Source organism: Ranitomeya imitator, chromosome 5, assembly GCF_032444005.1.
Source record: "Ranitomeya imitator isolate aRanImi1 chromosome 5, aRanImi1.pri, whole genome shotgun sequence".
Classification (NCBI taxonomy): domain Eukaryota; kingdom Metazoa; phylum Chordata; class Amphibia; order Anura; family Dendrobatidae; genus Ranitomeya; species Ranitomeya imitator.
In genome coordinates this window covers 200274098-200297681 of record NC_091286.1, presented here as the reverse complement: position 1 = coordinate 200297681, position 23584 = coordinate 200274098, and the positions used below count along the sequence as shown (strand labels likewise).

Below are 23584 nucleotides of genomic sequence, written 5' to 3'. Positions count from 1 at the left end.
GGAATACAATTATAGGAATACCATATAGTTAGCATCATAATTAATTGCCATTACCTAGTAAAAACAAAGGTACTCTCCCGGTATATTGCGTCAGTTTTCCAAATACAGCTGCACATACTGAATTTGTAACTCCAAAACAGATGATCACAAAGCCAACATATTTTAACCCCAAGATGCAGGTCACATAAGACTAGAGAATAATAAAAGGAAAAAAAATTGTTTAATATCATGATAAACATTATCAATATTTAATAGCAATATAATCTATATCAAAGAGTGTTCAACAGACCGCCAAGATCCTATCCCTATATGTATTTGCAGCGCCCCAGAGTCCTGGTTGTTGCAGTAATGTTATTCTTCCACCAGGGGAGTGATGTTACGTCTGAAGGCAACGAAGGAGATCTTCTGTCCAGGTATCACAACCACAAAACACACTTCACACTCCAGTCCGCCAGGGGGAGCCATGCTTCTATCTAATAGGGCACTCCTCACACTTAGGTAAAACTGGTGGGTTGGTTAAGAAGTTAGACAGAAGCTGACTGGAGGGAGTAGGAGATAGTCAGTGAGTCCCGACCGAGTTTGGCAGAGGCTGGTTGGAGTGGGTTCCAGCCAGCTCCAGACTGCGGCCTGTGGAAGAGGAAGGTACACGGAGCTGCGCCTGCACCCCACGTGCAGCAGCATCCCAAGAAGGAGACAGTGAAAGGAATTGTGTTGCAGTGAGTGAGCAACGAAGTCATAGCAACAGGAGAGGAACATCAGCGGGAGACCAGCTAGAAGCAGGCTGCCTCCTTCTGAAGCGCAGTATCGGTAGCCAGAACACCGAGGGAGTAAGGATCTCTATGCCGTTACTCCAGAGACTTGCAGGGCAGTTGATTCCATGTTGGCTGCCCGACCATATACCCAGGAGGCAGGGTGGCAACTTGTGGGGGCCGGGGCGTCTCTGGTGGCCTGAGGCTTTTTATAGGGACCCTAGTCATACGGGTTTGTCCTATCCGTCAGGGGGACAGAGAGAAAGAGACTTAACATCTACAATAGTTGTGAGGACCTTACCGAGTTGCTCAGCAGGGAGGGACTACAACGCCCAGGCGCTAGAGGAAGGCAATTGAATTCCACCTGGATAAGGGGACTCTGGATTTGCCTTCAGACCGGCCGGACTCTGCCTACCCTGTGGTCCCTACCCTGGACTGTGGATGCTGAAGCCTTCAATAAAGGTAAAGAGACTGCACCCTTGTGTCCTCGTTATTCACTGCGCCTTACATCATCCACCATCTACACTCTGGGAAGCCCTGGGGACATACTTCACCTGTGGGAAGGTATACCATCTAGCTGCCATAACATCACTCCAGCGGACCCCTAAGCAGTGTCGGTCACCCTGACCGAATACCACAGGTGGCATCATGAACATTATCCCTTTTAAGACCTTTCCCCATTTCATCAACGGACCTCCCGAGGGCCACGGATTGGGTCAGCCACCGTGACATCCCCAACGAGAACCGAAAGGCCCGGCTCCGAGTACCCCACAGCCCTTGGGGGCGCGCCGCATATTAATCCCATAATCCAGAATTAAATTGGCAAACAGCACTTCGATAAACATACAGTGGGGCAAAAAAGTATTTAGTCAGTCAGCAATAGTGCAAGTTCCACCACTTAAAAAGATGAGAGGCGTCTGTAATTTACATCATAGGTAGACCTCAACTATGGGAGACAAACTGAGAAAAAAAAATCCAGAAAATCACATTGTCTGTTTTTTTATCATTTTATTTGCATATTATGGTGGAAAATAAGTATTTGGTCAGAAACAAAATTTCATCTCAATACTTTGTAATATATCCTTTGTTGGCAATGACAGAGGTCAAACGTTTTCTGTAAGTCTTCACAAGGTTGCCACACACTGTTGTTGGTATGTTGGCCCATTCCTCCATGCAGATCTCCTCTAGAGCAGTGATGTTTTTGGCTTTTCGCTTGGCAACACGGAATTTCAACTCCCTCCAAAGGTTTTCTATAGGGTTGAGATCTGGAGACTGGCTAGGCCACTCCAGGACCTTGAAATGCTTCTTACGAAGCCACTCCTTCGTTGCCCTGGCGGTGTGCTTTGGATCATTGTCATGTTGAAAGACCCAGCCACGTTTCATCTTCAATGCCCTTGCTGATGGAAGGAGGTTTGCACTCAAAATCTCACGATACATGGCCCCATTCATTCTTTCATGTACCCGGATCAGTCGTCCTGGCCCCTTTGCAGAGAAACAGCCCCAAAGCATGATGTTTCCACCACCATGCTTTACAGTAGGTATGGTGTTTGATGGATGCAACTCAGTATTCTTTTTCCTCCAAACACGACAAGTTGTGTTTCTACCAAACAGTTCCAGTTTGGTTTCATCAGACCATAGGACATTCTCCCAAAACTCCTCTGGATCATCCAAATGCTCTCTAGCAAACTTCAGACGGGCCCGGACATATACTGGCTTAAGCAGTGGGACACGTCTGGCACTGCAGGATCTGAGTCCATGGTGGCGTAGTGTGTTACTTACGGTAGGCCTTGTTACATTGGTCCCAGCTCTCTGCAGTTCATTCACTAGGTCCCCCCGCGTGGTTCTGGGATTTTTGCTCACCGTTCTTGTGATCATTCTGACCCCACGGGGTGGGATTTTGCGTGGAGCCCCAGATCGAGGGAGATTATCAGTGGTCTTGTATGTCTTCCATTTTCTAATTATTGCTCCCACTGTTGATTTCTTCACTCCAAGCTGGTTGGCTATTGCAGATTCAGTCTTCCTAGCCTGGTACAGGGCTACAATTTTGTTTCTGGTGTCCTTTGACAGCTCTCTGGTCTTCACCATAGTGGAGTTTGGAGTCAGACTGTTTGATGGTGTGCACAGGTGTCTTTTTATACTGATAACAAGTTTAAACAGGTGCCATTACTACAGGTAATGAGTGGAGGAAAGAGGAGACTCTTAAAGAAGAAGTTACAGGTCTGTGAGAGCCAGAAATCTTGATTGTTTGTTTCTGACCAAATACTTATTTTCCACCATAATATGCAAATAAAATGATAAAAAAACAGACAATGTGATTTTCTGGATTTTTTTTTCTCAGTTTGTCTCCCATAGTTGAGGTCTACCTATGATGTAAATTACAGACGCCTCTCATCTTTTTAAGTGGTGGAACTTGCACTATTGCTGACTGACTAAATACTTTTTTGCCCCACTGTATTTTCATAAATTACCTAATTAGATATGAAGTGACACAAGATCAAGCATGCTCGGGTTCTAGCCGAGTATTTGGGTATGCTCAAAAAATATGTTTGAGATCCCGTGGCTCCATGTCTCATTGCTGTTCGACAGCCGCAACACATGTAGGGATTGCCTAACAAAACAAGCAATCCCTGCATATGTTGCGACTGTTGAACAGCTGCGAGACATGGAGCCACAGGGTCTCAAACATATTTTTCGAGCACGCCTAAGATACTCAGTTAGAACCCAAGCATGCTCAGATAACACCTTATCCGAACATGTTCACTCATCACTGCCACTAGCAACCGTCACTATATCAGTGGTTGTACCCATGGATACCTAAGGTCCAGCAATGCCTTCTGTAAAACCCCAGCGAATGAATGGAAACTAGGTCAATGACCTGTAGTTACCTTCATTCGCGGTGATGCGCCCTCTGCTGGTTGTCCTCATATGAACTTGAGCCTGGGAACTTTTCTGATTTTTTCACACGCTCGAGGGACAACCAGCAGAGGGCGCATCACCGCGAATGAAGGTAACTACAGGTCATTGACCTAGTTTCCATTCATTCGCTGGGGTTTTACAGCCAGGACCACAGCTGCATTATAGCAGAGCTCCTGCCTGTAAAAAAAATTAACCCCTTCAGATGGATTTACATCGTGGGACGTGACAGATCATCGGAAGGTATTTATATTGTTGGTTTATTATTTTTTCTTTGTTACAGAGCGAGGGTCTTCAGGTGGATTACCAAGATAATAAAATATTCAAACAACCTGTGTTTTTATTTCATTAAAAGACTTTTTAATAATGTGTTTGTTTTTTTTAACCATTTCAGACTATTGGATTAATAATGGATAGGTGTCATAATTGACGCCTCTCCATTATTAATCTGGCTTAATGTCACCTTACAATAGCAAGGTGACATTAACCCTTCATTACCCCATATCCCACCGCTACACGGGAATGGGAAGAGTGGCCAAGTGCCAGAATAGGCGCATCTTCCAGATATGCCTTTTCCGGGGTGGCTGGGGGCAGATGTTTTTAGCTGGGGGGGGGGGGGCAATAACCGTGGACCCTCTCCAGGCTATTAATATCTGCCCTCAGTCACTGGGTTTACTACTCTGGCGGAGAAAATTGCGCGGGAGCCCACGCCAATTTTTTCCGCCATTTAACCCTTTAATTTAATAGCTAGAGCGCCCAACTTTTGCACATACACACTACTAACATTAGTAATGTGGAATATGCAAAAAAAATTGGGATAAGACATGGTTTACTGTATGTAAACCATGTCTCATATCATGTCGGGTTTAGGAAGGAGATAGCAAAAGCCGGCAATTGAATTACCGGCTTTAAAGCTATCTCGCGCTGGATGAAATATTAATATATATACATATATGTGTCTCAATGACATATATATATATACCTATTCTATTGTAAGCTGTCAGTGTGATTTTACTGTACACCGCACTGAATTGCCGGATTTTCTCTCTAACACCGCTGCGTATTTCTCGTAAGTCACACTGCTGGTCCGTGTGTAATCCGTACTTTTCTGGCCCCCATAGACTTTCATTGGCGTATTTTTTGCGCAATACGGTGACAAACGCAGCATGCTGCGATTTTCTACAGTCGTAGAAGACCGTATAATACGGATCAGCAAAATACGGCTGATAGGAGCTGGGGCATAGAGAAGCATTGTACTGTATGCAATCCATATTTTCAGCACCTCTCTTACGTCCGTAAAACACGGTAGTATGACGCCGGCCTTAAAGTGATATAGCTGCACACAGGGGGTATATTCCTAGAATAGTACTCAGGACTAGCTTAAAGCAGATGGACATGGATAATGTCTCAAAAACAACTTAACAGTCCTTTTTAGAAGGGAAAGAAGGCCCTGATCCAGAAGAATACCCTTAACCCTATAGCAGACAGGTTGTCAGGCATGAAAAATATTTCAAAGGTACAGTAGCAATGAGTCAGATAGTCAGCCATAGGATGCTTGGTTATATTTGGAATCACCACAAGGTGGCAGCCAGGTGTAAAGTGGAAGAAAATATACATATTTTTGGCAGAGCAACAAGGCTTTGGCAGAAAACGAATAGAAAGTATTGCCCAAATGGTGGAAAGGGAGAGAGTATAGGTCTACACACAGGCTGTGTGATTATCTATAAATGGTAAAATGAGAAAGGACTAGTATAAAGTAAAAAGGACACAACACCATCTCAAGATAGTACTTTATAGTCCATTAAATTGCTCAGACCCAAAAACAAATGTTGTAAAGCCAGACCGGGGCCAATATCCATGAGTTCAAGCGCCTTTGAAAGTGCAATGTAATAGCCAAGCAACAAGGCAGCCAACAGAGGGGAGGGAGATGGAATATACACCAAATATACTAAATGCCTTGCTGTCAATGTGCATGGAGGAAATGAAAGCAAGCTGATATTAGGCTAGGTTCACATTGTGTTATGTGAACCCGTTAAACGGACTACGTTACACCGCGGCATAACGCGGTGTAACGTAGTCCGTTAACGCCGCCATTGCTTGTAATGGCGAATGCATTGCTAGCGCACGCCCACATTGGGCGTGCGCTAGCGATGTGGCATCATTTGAGTGACGGACCTCGAATGCTGCTTGCAGGGTTCGCGGTCCGTTCCTCGCTAGCGCAGATCGGGCATCTGCGCTAGCGGAATCGGCAAACGCGATCCCTTTTGGGACATTGCGTTAGCGCAGTCCGTAGCGCTATGCGCTAAACGGACTGCCCTAACGCAATGTGAACCTAGCCTTATCTGGATGCAAGGGATAGAAAGGGTGAGGCAGCATGAAGAGAAGTGGTGTCACCTCCTGCGCCCGACGAGCGCCGTTTCGCGTTACCGCTTCTTCATACAAGGGGGCGTGATCACCTTGAGAAAGTAGGACGGTACCCTTGAAACGCATCTGGATTGGCCCCTTGTTAGTGTCCGTTAGTTGGACAAGTGACGTCACCGTGTTAGCCACGCCCCCAGCACACCACGCTACTGCACGACGGCGCCATTGGCCGAGGCAGCTTGCCGGCACATCCAGCAGCGTGCGCGCAGGGGTTTTAGAGACTGGGAGGACGCTCCCTTACTCTTCTTGTCTCTAAAACGCCGCTTTCAACAGTGTGTAGGGCACGGTTACTACAACAGCTCACTTCCTATATGGTGGTCAAGTCAGCTTCATTCACAAGGTAATATACCTCAGCATTTACCGGTTGTATGTTTTAGGTTGCAGTTACAACTAGTAGCAATTTTCTTGTAGCGCGGCATCCTATATTGTAGTTAATAGTCCTGAGTACTATTCTAGGAATATACCCCCTGTGTGCAGCTATATCACATTAATTGTGTTTTCTTGGTGTCACCTCTTGTTTTCTTGTGGAGGTTCCATTTTTTCCATCGTTTCTGTCTTTTTACCAATTATTTACTATTTTAAACTATTTGTTAATAAAGGAAAATGTTTTTACATACTTGATCTTGCATCACTTCATACCTAATTAGGTAATTTATGAAAATATCCCAATATGTATTAGTTGTAATACTAATAATATTAGCAAATGCCTCCAATTAGAAATGTATTATAGTTTTTCTGATTCACTGTGTCTCTTTCCTTATGTGAAGGCATTGCTGGACCTTAGGTATCCATGGGTACAACCACTGATATAGTGACGGTTGCTAGTGGCAGTGATGAGTGAACATGTTCGGATAAGGTGTTATTTGAGCATGCTTGGGTTCTAACTGAGTATCTTAGGCGTGCTAGAAAAATATGTTTGAGACCCTGTGGCTCCATGTCTCACAGCTGTTCAACAGTCGCAACACATGCAGAGATTGCTTGTTTTGTTAGGCAATCCCTACACGTGTTGCGGCTGTCGAACAGCAATGAGACATGGAGCCACGGAATCTCAAACATATTTTTCGAGCATGCCCAAATACTCGGTTAGAATCCAAGCATGCTCGGATAACACCTTATCCGAACACGTTCGTTCATCACTAGCTAGTAGTCGTAACCATGGATACCTAAGGTCCTGCAATGCCTGCACATGAGGAAAGTGAATCAGAAAAACTATAATGCATTATCTATATATATAATTGTCTAAGGGTTTTTCCGTCTGTCTGTCTGTCCTGGAAATCCCTGCTCTCTGATTGCTCGAGGCCGCTAGGCCTCGACCAATCAGAGACCGGCACAGCATCGACGTAGAAATCCCGCGTCTCTGATTGGTCGAGGCCGCCAGGCCTCGACCAATCAGCAATGGGCACAGCGACGATGATGTCATAATGGTTGCCATGGCGACGATGATGTCACAGTCTGCCGTGAATTCTGGAATCATCATTGTCCATATATTACAGGGACATGCATATTCTAGAATACCCGATGCGTTAGGCCGCCAGGCCTCGACCAATCAGCGACGGCCACAGCGACGATGATGTCATAAAGGACGTAGAAATCCCGCGTCTTTGATTGGTCGAGGCCGCCAGGCCTCGACCAATCAGCAACGGGCACAGCGACAATGATGTCATAAAGGACGTAGAAATCCCACGTTTCTGATTCAACGACGGGCACAGTATCGACGTAGATGTCATAATGGTTGCCATGGCGACGATGATGTCATAAAGGTTGCCTCGACCAATCAGCGACGGGCACAGTCTGCCGCGAATTCTGGAATCATCATTGTCCATATACTACGTGGACATGCATATTCTAGAATACCCGATGCGTTAGAATCGGGCCACAATCTAGTATTTATATAATTATAGGTGTTGCTAATATTATTATTACTCCTACTACATAGTAGGATATGATTTTGGAGATGGGAATACCCCTTTAACAGCCATTAATTATATGCAGCGGGCAGCACGGTGGCTTAGTGGTTAGCACTGAAGCCTTGCAGCGCTGGGGTCCTGGGTTCTAATCCCACAAAGGACAACATCTTCAAAGAGTTTGTATGTTCTCTCCGTGTTTGCATGGGTTTTCTCTGGTTTCCTCCCACATTCCAAAGACATACCGATAGGGAATTTAGATTGTGAGCCCCATCGGGGACAGTGATGATAATGTGTGCAAAACTGTAAAGCGCTGCGGAATATGTTAGCGCTATATAAAAATAAAGATTATTATATGCAGAAGTCCCATTTATTTCTTTGTAGAAAACTGACGTAAATCTCCCGACAGGTACCAATGGTCAAGAGAACACAATGATGTTAATTTGTTTATTCTGCCTCCCAAAGATTGCGGTAATGCTCGGCTCAAAATTTATCCTGCGCTCTACACTGAGAGCCGTACCATGTGACCAAACAGTAGTTTCCAACCACATATGGGGTACCGCTGTACTTATGAAAAATTGCACAACAAATTCTGTGGTCCAATGCTTCTCTTGTGAAAATGAAAAATTTGAGGCTAGAGCAACATTTTTGTGGAAAAAAATTCATTTTCATGCCCCGATGTTATAACATTCTGTGATGAACCTGCTGGCCCTAAATGCTCACTGAACCGCTAGATTCTTTTAGGGGTGTAGTTTCTAAAATGGAGTCACTAGTTGGGGATTTCTGCTGTCTTGGCATATCAAGGGCTCTTAAATTGCAGCATTGCGCATGCAATCTATTCAAAAGCCAAAATGGTGCTCTATAATTCAGATAGCTCTACTTCCCTTCCTGGCCTTGCCATGTGCTCAAACAGTAGTTTCTGACCACATACAGTATAGGGTATTAACACATTCAGGAGAAATTGCACAACATGTTTTCCCTCCACTATTAAGAAAATGAAAAATTTGGGGCTAAAGCAACATTTTGTGAAAAAAATGTAATTTTTCATGTTATGTCTTAATCTTCTAAATTTCGGTGAATCACCTGTGGGACCTATATGTTCACAATACCCATAGATGAAATCACTGAGGCATGTAATTTCCAAAATGGTGTCATGTATGTGAGGTTTCTGCTGTTTTGACATGTCAGGGGATCTTGAAATGCAACATGGTGTCCACAATCTATTCCAGTCAAAATTGCGCTCGAGAAATCAAATGGTGCTTTTTTCCTTATAAGCCATGCCAGGCATCCAAACAGTAGTTTCTGACCAAATAGGTGGTATGTTCATAGTAGTAATGGCACAAGAAATTGTGCAGTCCATTTTCTGTTACGCTTGTGAAAATGAAAAAAATTGAGGCTACAGAAATATTTTTGTGGAATAAAATATTTTTTGAAATTTCACATCCCAATGTTTTAATGCACTTGTATGTTGTATATGCTCACCACACTCCTTGTTAAATTCATGGAGAGGTGTAGTTTTCAAAATGGGGTGACTTATAGGTGTTTTGTACTGTTTTGGCACATCTGGGGCTCAGCAAATGCAACATCGTGTCCGTAATCTATTCCAAAATTGTGTTCCAAACTTCAAATAGCGCCCTTTCAATTTGGAGCTGTGTGCTGAAACAGTAGTTTCAAACCACATATGGGGTATTGTCGTGGTCAGGAGAAATTGCATAACAAATTACATAGTCCATTTTCTCCTGTTACATTTGTGAAAATGAAAATTTGTGGCTAAACCAACATTTTGTGGAAAAGAATTCATTTTTCATTTTTATCTAAATATGTTTTAATTCTTGTGAAGTAAACTGAAGTGACCCAAGTTAAAAAGGTTTTGTAATTTTGATGGAAAAATGAAAAATAGCTGCTAAACCTATTACTTTTCTACATTTTTAACAAAAAATATGTTTAAAAAATGATCCTGATTTAAAGTAAACTTGTGGCAAATGTTATTTATTAATTATTTTTAGTGGTATCACCATCTGTTTTTTTCAAAATCTATTTATTGAGAGTAAACTTATAGCAATAAATAGTTCAAATAACATCAGTAGTATGATGACCACCTGTTTTAAGGACATAAAGATTCAAATTTAAAAAATTTGGAAATTTTTCAAAATTTTCAACAAGCTTGCTACTTTTTCATAAACACCAATCATATCAGTCTAAATTTACCACCAATATGAAGTACAATGTATCTTGAAAAAATGCTGCGATATTATGAAGCATTTCAAATTTATTTTAACAAAAAGTAACAATGCTTGGAATTGAAAAATTTTGCCTGGTCAGAAGGTGAAACAGGCTTCTGCGATAAGGGGTTAAAGACAAAGAGAGCATTTTCTATTTTGCGACAAATTCTTGAACCACATGCACCACTTTGAAGAATTTGACTCAAATAAAGACAGAGAATACCACAAGCCTAAAAAAGAAAAGCGATTTTACTAAATCTCAAATTATAATGCTGTTTATTAATTGTAGAAATATTTGAGAAAATAAAGATGCATACCTTTGTAAAATCACTGGCAATGAAGCCTTGTTCAAAGCCGCTAAACATAGTGAGTGGAATAAGAAGACATTGTCGTTTATCTCGGAGATGCTTAAATGCTAAGAGAAGTGTGGAACCACAGTTAATGTCTTTTTCGTCTCTGTCTCCTTGTATTTGATCCAAAAATATGATGATCAATAACACAGCTAAAACTCCACATGCTAAAAGGGAAGCAAACAGATATTAATTATATTTTATATGTTGTATATTGCAAGGACATACAGCATGGACAACACAAATCCACAAAACAGGATGCTTTACTGACCATCTCATATACACCTTTGACTTTAAATGCTGAGATTCGTGTCATGTTCTGATAAGTTTGAATACACAGAAGTTTACTATCACCACACAAACATAACATCTATGTCATGAGCAAATAACTATGAAACATAGATTGTACATTTCTCAATGCAGTGTTAAATGAATTTGATAGTGTTTTTGGAGAATGTACAGACGTTATATATAGTAGAATCATAGAATGGTAGAGTTGGAAGGGATCTCCTGGGTCATCTGGTCCAACACCCTGCTCAATGCAGGATTCACTAAATAATCCCAGACAGATGTCTGTCCAGCCTCTGTTTGAAGACTTCCATTGAAGGGGAACTCGCCACCTCTCATGGCAGCCTGTTCCACTCATTGATTACCCTCACTGTCAAAAGTTTTTTTCTAATATCTAATCTGTCTCTTCCCATTCAGTTTCATCCCATTGCTTCTATTCTTTCCTTGTGCAAATGAAAATAAAGTTGATCCCTCCAATGTGACAGCCCTTCAGATATTTGTAGACTGTGCTTTCCTTTTTGCTGCTGCATCACACTGTTGACTCATGTTCAGTCTGTGATCTATTAGTACACCCAAGTCTTTTTCACATGTGATGTTGCTTAGCTCTATTCCTTCCATTCAGTATATGTGTCTGTCATTTTCTTGCCCAGATGTAGGACTTTGCATTTCTCCCGGTTTACAACCATTCTGTTAGTTGCTGCCCACAGTTCCATTTTGTATAGATCTTTCATCTCTAGTATTAGCTATCCCTCCTAACTTTGTCATCAGCAAATTTAATCAGTTCACCGTGAATCCCTTCATCAAAACCATTGATAAAGATGTTGAACAACACAGGGTCCAGGACAGAGACCTGTGGTACTGTAATGCTTGCGCCCAAGCTGAATGGTGCAAGCAGGGATTGTGGCCCGACTGCGCTACAAACCAGACTTACCCTGGAGGGGCCTGGCTAAGCAGCAACCTTGGTGTTCACTGGAGCCTCTAGTGGTGAGATCAGGTTTGTGCGGCAGGCATGTTCCAGGTACCACTCCAGGGCGGTGTCTGGCTGTAGCAACTGATCCCCTAGAAAAAGGTAGCTGGGGCAGCCCGAGGAAATGTCCAACAGATGCAGGCAGGCAAAGTAAGATGACAAGTACCATAGATGCAGACAGGACCAGCTGACGGAGAGATGAGCTATGGTAAGTGCAACTGGATCACTTGATGTAGAGATGAGCGCTGGCAGGTGCAATTGGAGCGGCTGATGTTGAGATGAGCCCTGGCAGGTACAACCGGACCGGCTGATGTTGAGATGAGCCCTGGCAGGTGCAGCAGGATTGGTTCAGACTGGAGGGGCAAGAACAGTTTTTGGAAGGACTGGGACACAGTCAGGTACCAGTGTGGTAGAGGGATGGGTAGGAACTTGTATTTGTCTGCGTCCCAGTCCTTCCTGAAACTGTCCCAAGTCTGTACATCTTGAATACGGGAACAAATAGGACCCAGTTTAGACTGTACAGACAAGAAGCCGAAGGTGCAAAGCAGGTGCAGACCCACAGATGCAGCTCAGATACAGAGCCACAGATGTGGTGCAGAAGCAGAGCCACAGGTGCAGAGCAGAAACAGAGCCACAGGTGCGGAGCAGAAGCAGAGCCGCAGGTGCACAGCAGAAGCAGAGTCGCAGGTGTAGTCAAGCATAGTATAGTTACAAGGAAAAGTACATAGGATAAACAGTACCATGTATGCACAAGAACGATACAAGGACAGGAACAAGCAGGATAGACAGCTTCACACAAGGTATTTACAATGAAGTATACTCAAACTCACAGAGGAGAACATGGGTCCCGTATAATACAAAATAAATGTCGGATTGACTTAATATACATACCCATATATTAAAGGACTAGTAAGTGTATACTCCCAAGATACAGTTTAACAGAAAAAATTGGAGTTCCATACACGGAGAGAGTTTATAAAAAGTTTTTGTACACTTTATTGAAAATACCATAAATACATTGAAATGACAACAAATTTATAAAAAGGACGAAAAACCTAGTGAGGAAACAAGTAAATCCTCGGCATCACCAATGAGTAAATATGGACTCCCACCATGGTATTGGTATGCACTGCTCTATAATAGTATAGATTATGTTACACCCAGTTCATATGACAACAGTGTGTGTAAAAATCACTGAATGCCTACAGATAGATGTGTGCCCCAATGCCTGTCATAGTGACCTGCACACAAATAGAGAGGTAGAGCGGTAACACTATATCTAATGAAAAATCATCTTACCCATGGTGGAAATAAATCAGATGCCGAGGTACCAAGTCGACCTCCCTGACGCACGTTTCGCGTATGCTTGTTCACAAAGAGGGAAATGTAAGGGGGGTCGACTTGGTACCTCGGCATCTGATTTATTTCCACCATGGGTAAGATGATTTTTCATTAGGTATAGTGTTACCGCTCTACCTCTCAATTTGTGTGCAGGTCACTATGACAGGCATTGGGGCACACATCTATCTGTAGGCATTCAGTGATTTTTACACACACTGTTGTCATATGAACTGGGTGTAACATAATCTATACTATTATAGAGCAGTGCATACCAATACCATGGTGGGAGTCCATATTTACTCATTGGTGATGCCGAGGATTTACTTGTTTCCTTACTAGGTTTTTCGTCCTTTTTATAAATTTGTTGTCATTTCAATGTATTTATGGTATTTTCAATAAAGTGTACAAAAACTTTTTATAAACTCTCTCCGTGTATGGAACTCCAATTTTTTCTGTATTTACAATGAAGTAGCAAGTGTACACAAATATCACTAACGTTGTACAGAGACAACAGAATAGGGATAGGTGCTGGTACAGATACTGCAGGTTTATGGAGTAGGAACAAGGACAGACACATCAGGGAAGGGAAACATCCAGACTTGGATACAAACAGATACAAGGATAGGTCCTAATGCAGACAAGGACAGAATCAGGGTACAGGTTCAGAATACAGGATTCAGGCCTGGGTACTCAGCCCTCAGAGTAACAGAGACAAGACATGTAACGGGACAGGACCTGGCAACTCAGTAGTTGCCCATAAACTGAAAGAGAATGTTTCTCCCATTGGTGGAGATGCCTTAAGTATCAGGTGCCTCTTGACAATAGGCTGGGGACACATTAGGAAGGCGCACATGGTCTCTTTAAGAAAGAAGGAAGGGTGAGTGCAGCCACCCTAAGCACACAGCTAAGAAGTATACACACAGCAAGCAGAGGACACGTGATTTACAGCTTACAGCAAGCAGAGGAAAGAACTCACTGCACGGCCAAGAGTGGTAAGTCGGTATGTCTGCCTGGTGGCGGATGGGAAGTCATGCAGTGATGCTGGCAGGGATGTTACAGGTGCCCCACTTGAGACATTCTTCCAATTGGATGTGCAGCCATTTATTACCACTGTCTGGGTCCGATCACTAAGCCAGTTATGAATTCACCTAACCGTAGCCTTGTCAATTCCACACTTGGTCATTTTATCAATAAGGATGGTATGAGATACTTTATCAAATGCTTTGCTGAAGTCAAGATATACTATATCTACTGAGTTTCCCTGATCCACCCAGTCTGTGATTCTGTCACACAAGGAAATTAAGTTGGCTCTGGTTAATCACTTGATTCTCATCCAGGCGCTTGCATACATGTTGTTTAATAATTAGTTCAAAGATCTTTCCTAGTGATTCAGCAAATGCTTGTTGAGAAAGCGTAATCCTGATAGACTCATGTAGTTACTCAAAATCTTCATTGGCTTGTAAACTAGTGCTTCATGTTTCCAATTTTGGGGAGATTAATGAAACAGGAAAAGATCCCAAATGATGCTTTACACACGTGGTCAAAATTGTTGGTACCCCTCGTTTAATGACAGAAAAATCCACAATGGTCCCAGAAATAACTTGAATCTGACAAAAGTAATAATAAATAAAAAATCTATGAAAATGAACAAATGTAAGTCAGACATTGCTTTTCAACCATGCTTCTACAGAATTTTAAAAAAATAAATAAAACTCATGTAATAGGACTGGACAGAAATAATGGTACCCTTAGCTTAATATTTTGTTGCACCACCTTTTGAGGCAATCACTGTAATCAAACGATTCCTCTAACTGTCAATGAGACTTCCGCACCTCTCGACAGGTATTTTGGCCCACTCCTCAAGAGCAAACTGCTCCAGTTGTCTCGTGTTTGAATGTTGCCTTTTCCATATGGCATGTTTCAGCTCTTTCCAAAGATGCTCAATAGGATTTAGGTCAGGGCTCATAGAAGGCCACTTCAGAATAGTCCAATGTTTTCCTCTTAGCCATTCTTGGCTGCTTTTAGCTGTGTGTCTTGGGTCATTATCCTGTTGCAAGACCCATGACCTGCGACTGAGACCAAGCTTTCTGACACTGGGCAGCACATTTATCTCTAGACTCTCTTGATAGTCTTGAGATTTGATTGTACACTGCACAGATTTTAGACACCCTGTGCCAGATGCAGCAAAGCAGCCCCAGAACATCACAGAGCCTCCTCTATGTTTCACACTAGGGACAGTGTTCTTTTCTTGATATGTTTCATTTTTCCATCAGTGAACATAGAGCTGATGTGCCTTGCCAAAAAATCCATTTTTGTCTCATCTGTCCATAGAACATTCTCCCAGAAGCTTTGTGGCTTGTCATCATGTAGTTTGGCAAATTACATTCTGGCTTTTTTATGATTTTTTTTCAACAATCAACAAAATTTTTCTGTCATTAAACGAGGGGTACCAACAATTTTGACCACGTATGTATAAGCCGTAAGTTGAGACAATATGGAACAGTAATTCTTACACTGCACCTTCAATGCTGATAGTGAAATTACAGTAGAACTATCTGGAATTCAGGCCGGGGTTAGACAAGTGTATGAAGAATCAATTGATTTTACAGAAACCCCAAAGGATTTTGTTTTGTATTGTCATCCATTTTCCAAGCATGTGCAATCTATGTATCTGTATTTTCCATCCTTGTGTCATCTGTGTGACATCTGAGTAGCAGCCGTATTTATACATCATTGTTTTAAAAAGCACAAATGCAGCACAAATCGGATGCTATATGGATGGTTATTGATGCATCATATGGGAATTAATTTTTTTTCTTCACACCTATAGACTTCAATGGACATGTCGAGTCTCATCTGAAATGCGGAAGAGACTAGCGCATGCTGCAATTTTTCAATACACTTCTCATTGACATCAATGTTAAACGAAAACTGATGAAGACTCATGCACCGCGTGACCCTTAAAAATACGTACTGTACATAGGATCCATTATTACCATTCTTTTTATTCAAAAACATACTATGAAGAACAAAGGTGAAACGCAAAGACATTTAACCTTTCATAACTGTGTGGAAATGTAATGGTTTGTTAATGTATAGCTACTTACCAGTATAAGATCCAAGAAGAATGTAGATAACAGTGTTAGATGGCCGGCCAGATGTACTGTTTCCAGTTTGAGTGCTATCAGCTGGGCAGTCACCTGCTCCACATATCGTTTGATTTGGCGCTTCCAGACCTGAAAACAAGATTTCAAATATTTAATCTATTAAGGGTCTTGTCATACAGCAATCTCTCTGAATATACCATATTACGATATACAGTATGAATGTCAAAGCAGTGATTCCCTGGTTTGGATCACCCTGTATCTGCCAAAATGATACAAGGTGTCTATGCATTACATGGACATCCATTCATTTGACTATTCTAATGAGGCTTTGTCAGTGGTTACTTGGAAGCTCTAAAAATGGCTACCACCACAGGGTAGGGACTAGTTACTTTATTAATAAGATCCAAAGGATTGCCCTGGCCTTTACTCTTTAATCCCTATACAAGGATTTGGACTTACACAGGGAACCCTGGGTTGGAACCATGGCATCAGCTGCTGGCCGATGGTGCAGACTGGCAGAAGTGGTCAGGTCGCCAGGTCAGAACTAGGAAGGCAGTCAATGTGGAAAATGAGAAGATGAAAGAATAATCAGGAAATGGGCCTAAGTAAATAACAGGGGGAAATAAGTATTTGATAAACTCCCAATTTTGAAAGTTTTCCCACCTAAAAAGAATGGAGAGGTCTGTAATGTTATCGTAGGTACACTTCAACTGAGAGAGACAGAATCTAAAAAAAATTGAGAAAATCACATTGTATGATTTTTGCATAATTAATTTGCATTTTATTGCATGAAATTAATGTTTGATACAATAGAAAATCAGAACTTAACATTTGATACAGAAACCTTTCTTTGCAAATACAGAGATCAGACATTTCGTGTAGTTCTTGACCAAGTTTGCACACACTGCAGCATGGATGTTGGCCCACTCCTCCATTCAGATCTTCTCCAGATCTTTTAGGTTTTGGGACTGTCACTGGCCAAAATTGAGTCTCAGCTATCTCCACAGATTTTCTATTGGCTTCAAGTCTGGAGACTGGCTAGCCCACTCCAGGACCTTGATATGCTTCTTACGGAGCCGCTCCTTAGTTTCCCTGACTGTGTGCTTCAGGTTATTTTCATGCTGGAAGACCCAGCCACAACTCATCTTCAATGCTTTTACTGAGGGAAGCATCTTCCCTTCAATATGGTGCAATTGAGCTGTCCACCTTGCAGAAAAGCACCCCAAAGTATAATGTTTTCCCCACCATGCTTCACTGTTGGGATGTTGTTCTTGGGGTAGTACTCATCCTTCTTCCTCCGAACATGGCAAGTGTAGTTGATACCAAAAAGTTCTATTTTGGTCTCATCTGTCCACACGACCTTTTCCCATGCCTTCACTGGATGATCCAGATGGTCATTGGCAAACTTCAAATGGGTCTGGACATGTGCTGGCATGAGCAGGGGCAACCTTGCATGCCCTGCAAGATTTCAATCCATGACGGCGTAGTGTGATCCTAACGGCAATGTTTAAGATTGTGAATTTTTGGAATATGGAAAAAAAAGGACATTTAACTTTTTTCACAAACATGTACTTCAAATCCAATTTATTTTTTATTTTGACAAGGGTAACAGGAAAAAATTGACCGCAACGTTTGTTGCATAATTTGTCCTGAGTACGCTGATACCCTATGTGAGGGAGAAAACTACTGTTTGTGCAGATGACAGGGCTAGGAAGCGAAGGAGTGTCATTTGACTTTTTGCATGTAAAATTTCCTAGAATCATTGGCGGAAGTCATGTCCCGTTTGGAGAGCCCCTGATGTGCCTAAACAGTGGAAACCTCCCACAAATGAACCCATTTTGGAAACTAAACCACTCAAGGAATGTATTTAAATGTGTCATGAGCACCTTGAACCTCCAGGTGCTTCACAGAAGTTTATACCATTGAGCCATGAAAATAAAAAAATCACATTTTCCAGACAAAAATGTTATTTTCGCCCCAAATTTTGCAATTTCATAATGGTAACAGGTGAAATTGCACTATACAATTTGTTGTACAATTTCTCCTGAGTACGCTGATACTTCATATGTGGAGGAATACTACTTTTCAGGCACAGTGCAAAGATCAGAATTTAAGAGGCGCCATATTGGAGTTCAGATTTTGCTGGAATGGTTTGAGTGTGGCATGTCACATTGACAGAGCCCCTAAGGTGCCAGAGCAACCCAAACCCCCTATATCTGAACCCATTATACAAACTACACTCCCCAATGAGTTAATCTAGGGGTGCAGTGATTATATTGACACCACATATGCCTCACAGAATTTTATTACACCATTGAGCGGTGAAGAAAAAATAATTACATTTCTTCCACTAAAGTGTTGCTTTATCCCCAAATTATTATTTTTTCCAAGGGCTATTATGACATTTTTTACAATAAATTGAGGTCCATTTTTTCATCAGTGCACCAGTACCCTACATGTAATCTGGAAATATTTTTCAGGCACTGTGCAAAGATCAGAAGGCAAAGAGCGCCAGATTGTACTGTTATTGTTTGCAGGTGCCATAACCCACTGGGAGAGCCTGTGAGATGCCAGAACAGCAGAAGTGTTGTGAATTCTGTTATCGACCTCCCTCTGGTGGTCATGAATGGTACTTCGGCGAGTTCTGTCCGTGGACTCCCTCTGGTGGCTGTGAGTGGAGTTGCTGGTTCTGAGGTTCCTTCCACAGGTGACCTAGGTTATTCTTAGGCTGGCTTCTCTATTTAACTCCACTCAGATCGTTACTCCATGCCAGCTGTCAATGTTCCTGTACTGGTTCAGTTCGCTCTTGGATCTTTCTGGTGACCTGTCTCTTCCTGCAAGAAGCTAAGTCCCCGATCGTTATTTTCTGTTCATTGTTCTCTTGTCCAGCTTGCTTTCATGATTTCGCTTTGCTAGCTGGAAGCTCTGGGATGCAGAGTGGCACCTCCGCACCGTGAGTCGGTGCGGGGGTCTTTTTGCACACTCTGCGTGGTCTTTTGTAGTTTTTTGTGCTGACCGCAAAGATACCTTTCCTTTCCTCTGTCTGTTTAGTTAGTCTGGCCTCCCTTTGCTAAAACCTGTTTCATTTCTGTGTTTGTGACTTTCATCTTAACTCACAGTTAATATTTGTGGGGGGCTGCCTTTTCCTTTGGGGAAATTTCTCTGAGGCAAGGTAGGCTTTATTTTCTATCTCTAGGGCTAGCTAGTTCTTAGGCTGTGTCGAGGCATCTAGGCCATGTCAGGTACGCTCCACGGCTATTTCTAGTTGTGTGATAGGATTAGGGATTGCGGTCAGCAGAGTTCCCACTTCCCTGAGCTTGTCCTTTATCGGTTTAACCATCAGGTCATTTCGGGTGCTCCTAACCACCAGGTCCATAACACAGAAGCCCCCATAAATGACCCCATTTTACAAATTACACCTCTCAACGAATTCATCTAGGGGTACAGCGATCATTTTGACACCACGGGTGTCACTGAATTATATACCATTAGGCAGTGAAGAAAAAATAACTACATTTTTACCACCAAAATTTTTCATAAGCCCCAGATTTTACATTTTCACACAAGAAGTGGGTAAAAATTGCACCAAAATGTGTCCCACAATTTCTACTGAACGTGACAATTCCCCATTTGTGACTGTACAGTAGTACTTAGCCATACGGAGGGACTCTGGAGCACAGATTTTCCTAGAAATGTTTGCAGACTCAATATACAGAGCCAATAATTGCTAGAAAAGCAAAATTCCCCCTCAAGTGACCCTATTTTGGAAATTATACACCTTTGGGAATTTATCTACAGGTGTAGTGCCTATTTTGATTCAATGGGTATTTTCCAGAAACAAGCAGCAATGAATGTTACCCAGTGAAAATTGCAAACTGCCATTGTAATGACCAGTACGATGTAGTGACCAGTACATTGCAGTCATCAGTATTTTATGCCTAGTCCGTGCTTCCGGAGACATACACCCGTAAGTTAGGCTGGCTCTCATGCTTCAGAAATGCCAAACATGTGGATTCTATATGTTGTTTAGGTACAGTGTGGGGCTCAGAAAAGAGGCATTTGCAGAGAATTTTTCTGCATTTCTTTTGGGGGTGAGGAGCCATGATGCTTTTCCACGTATTTCAGAGATTTACATGGAAACCCTAGTGTAAGTGGTCAGAGTAGAGTGCAGGATAAATGTGCGCCAAGCCTTACTGCGATCTTTGGGAGGCAGAATGAAAAAATCAACAGCAGGTGAAGAATTGGTTTTATTTACTTTTTATACCGTTCCTCATGCGGTATATTTTTCTGGTTGGTGCGATTACAGCGATACCAGATTTATAGCGGGTTTTTATGTTAGGCTGCTGCCACACACTAAAAGACGCTTTGTATTGCAAAAACTAGTATTTTGCATCATTATATTTTGAGAGCTATAAGTTTTCTTTATTTTGGCTGACAGTCATGCCAGGGCTTGTTTTTTGCGGGCCGAGTTGACGTTTTCATTGGTACCATTTTCAGACACATGACATTTTTGATCGCTTTCTATTCTGTTTTTGGGAGGCAGAATGTACAAAAGCCAGCAATTCAGGAATTTTTTTGGGAGGGGTTATGTCATTCCACGTGTAGTAAAATTGATAAGGCAGTTTTTTTCTTCATGTCAGTACAATTACAACGATACCACATTTATATCATTTTTTATGTTTTAACACTTTTACACAATAAAAACTACAGAAAAAAATACTATTTTTGCATCGCTTTATTCTGAGAGCTATAACTTTTTCTGCTGATGGAGCTTTATGGCAGCTTGTTTCTTGCGGGACAAGATGACATTTCCCACTGCTACCATGTTTATTTATAGCCTTCTTTTTTATCACGTTTTATTCCACTTTTTGTTCAGCGGTATGATGATAAAGCATTGTCTTCTGCCTTGGTTTTTATTTATTTTTTATGGTGTTCACTAAAGGGGTTAACTAGTGGGACAATTTTATAGGTCAGATCGTTCCCCATGCTATGCAAAACTGTCAGCTCTGCACTGACAAAGAAAGTTGATGATCAAGCGATTTTCCTAGCTCTGGTGACCCGCATGTCGTCATGATGCTATTGGGTCACCATGGCAACGATTGGAACCCCGCTTCACGTCAGGAGCAGAGGGGATGTCATCCCTTTGCCTGCTCCTGGGATGCTGCAATCGTGTTCAATTGGAGCATTTAGGGGGTGCGGGATCGGTGCGTGACCACTCATGACACTTAGTGCTGGGTGTCTACTTTATAAAGCAGGCAAACTTGTTTTTAAAGTTTAGAAAAGAAATAATTGACTTCCGGGAGGCGGAGCTAGCGAACGGCCGCTTTTTAGCAGAGCTCCCGGACCTGGGGCGCTAATTGCATCTAAAGCGCTGATTTATCCCACCCAGAGTCCAGGATAAGGACCGGACAAGGAGCACCGGCGATAGCCCCAGCTCTTCAGCTCTCCGGATCCCCGGGAGTCAAGAGGCGCAGGCAGCGCCACGCTCACTGCAGCACACGGAATCGCTCCAGACCAGCAGGGTCGGAAGCGGTAAGGGGACCGAAGGAAGAGAGCGCTCGGCATGCAGAGGCACCGATCCAGGTCGGTGAGGAGGGCAGAAGTCGCCGAAGAGGACGCGAGGAGTGCAGGCGCGGTGAACGGCTCCAGAGAGACGCAGAGGCTCAGCGCGGGAAGAGGAGGTGAGCCGGCGCCATTTTGTTAGAAAGCGCGCCAGTTCCCACAGCCCGCCACGCACCGCCAGAGAGGAGAAGTGAGCCAAACCACAACTATAATAGCCGCTGCCAGGACAAGGTGAGCGGCACAGGCGACACATATATTATCCGGGCACAGGGGGAGCTGGTGAAGGCTACGATCTTAAAGTACCCTAGAGAATGGAGCGCCAGACCCTTCATCCCCCATATTGAGGGCACTAACCTGTGAAGTCTCATAGCAGAAAGCATCGCTGGTACAGGAGAGTGTACGTGGCACCCCTGATCCAGGTTAATCATAAGGAGAGAGACATTTCTGCAGGATTACAGGAGACACCTGGTACAAGGTGATTTGCACAAACTGCATAGCAAGAGCACAGAACCGGCTTTTATCATATCTCCATAGTAACTACAGTGTTGTTGTAGTATATTGGACAGCACTGTGTTGTAAGTGAAGGCTCACCTATTGTGATAACGTAAAAGACATTTAGACTCATCCTCAGATGTAACTACCAAGCACAAAGATATCACTAATAACTTAACAAATATCTCAGGCTTCCATTTCACCATGGACAAATTTGTGGGTAAAGGTGCCAAGGCCGGCAGAAGTTCTACACGCATTCAGGCAGGCACATCTCCGGTATCACAAAGCGCTGATACCAATACAGATAATCCACAGTCAATTGCAACCGCTATCATAGAACGGCTGATGCCTGAGATAGACAATCGTTTGGCGGCTTTCCAAACTTCACTGGACACAATAGTCTCACAAGTTAATACCCAGGGCGCATGCTTAACAGACGCGGAACAAAGAATATCAGACCTGGAGGATTCTACCATAACTCTCTCAGACAAACTAGATGAGAAAGAAAAGATTATATCGAATTTAATAGATAAAGTAGACGACCTTGAAAACAGATCCCGTCGTAATAATCTGAGGCTTATAGGCCTCCCAGAGTTGATCCCTCCCTCGAAGCTAGTAAAAATCACATCTGAGTGGCTGCCTAAAGCTCTTGGGGTATTGCCAACATCGGGAGTCGTGGCCATCGAAAGAGCACATAGACTAGGACCCCTGAGAGGAGGAGAAGGGGACAGGCCACGTCCGGTCATTTTTAAAATCCTGGACTTCCAGGATAAAATTCGTATTCTGGCAGCATTCAGAAAACAACGTACTCTGATGTATGAGAGCCACAAATTATTACTGTTCCAGGATTACTCGGCCGCCATGGCAGCCAAACGCAAAGCTTTTAATCCTGTTTGTAAAATGTTGGTGGAAAAAAATATTCGCTTTAACCTGCAGTATCCTGCGATTCTGCGCTTTGTCATGGAGGGGAAAAATCGGTCCTTCAGCGACCCAGGAAAGGCCCTGGAATTCCTTCGGGAAGCACCCTGGGCTCACTCTAACTCTAATTCTGTTAAGTCCTGAATAAGAAAGCTACTTTAAAATGTCATTATTAAGTGATATCATGCTCATGCTAACGTGCTTATGCCCACAAGTGGCATGATTACTTTCTATGTTATGTTCACTTTAAGGTTGAGTACACTTGTTATTATTGTTATAGAGTTAAATTGGGGAGGGAACTTGGAAGGGGGGATGGGCTCCGCTTATGTACACTTAAATCTTGGGTTTGG

The 23584-nt window shown here is 42.7% G+C and overlaps 1 protein-coding gene across 1 annotated transcript in view; it reads right to left on the bottom strand.

The window, feature by feature from the left end:
- The window catches only part of LOC138681719 (protein unc-93 homolog A-like), a 106201-nt gene that overhangs the window by 12296 nt on the left and 70321 nt on the right, over nucleotides 1-23584 (bottom strand). Inside the window, exons 5-7 of the mRNA XM_069769504.1 lie at nucleotides 16263-16391; nucleotides 10527-10726; nucleotides 55-190 (exon numbers count right to left, since the gene is read on the bottom strand). Coding sequence (XP_069625605.1) covers nucleotides 55-190; nucleotides 10527-10726; nucleotides 16263-16391 — 465 coding nt within the window. The remainder of the gene's footprint in view (nucleotides 1-54; nucleotides 191-10526; nucleotides 10727-16262; nucleotides 16392-23584) is intronic.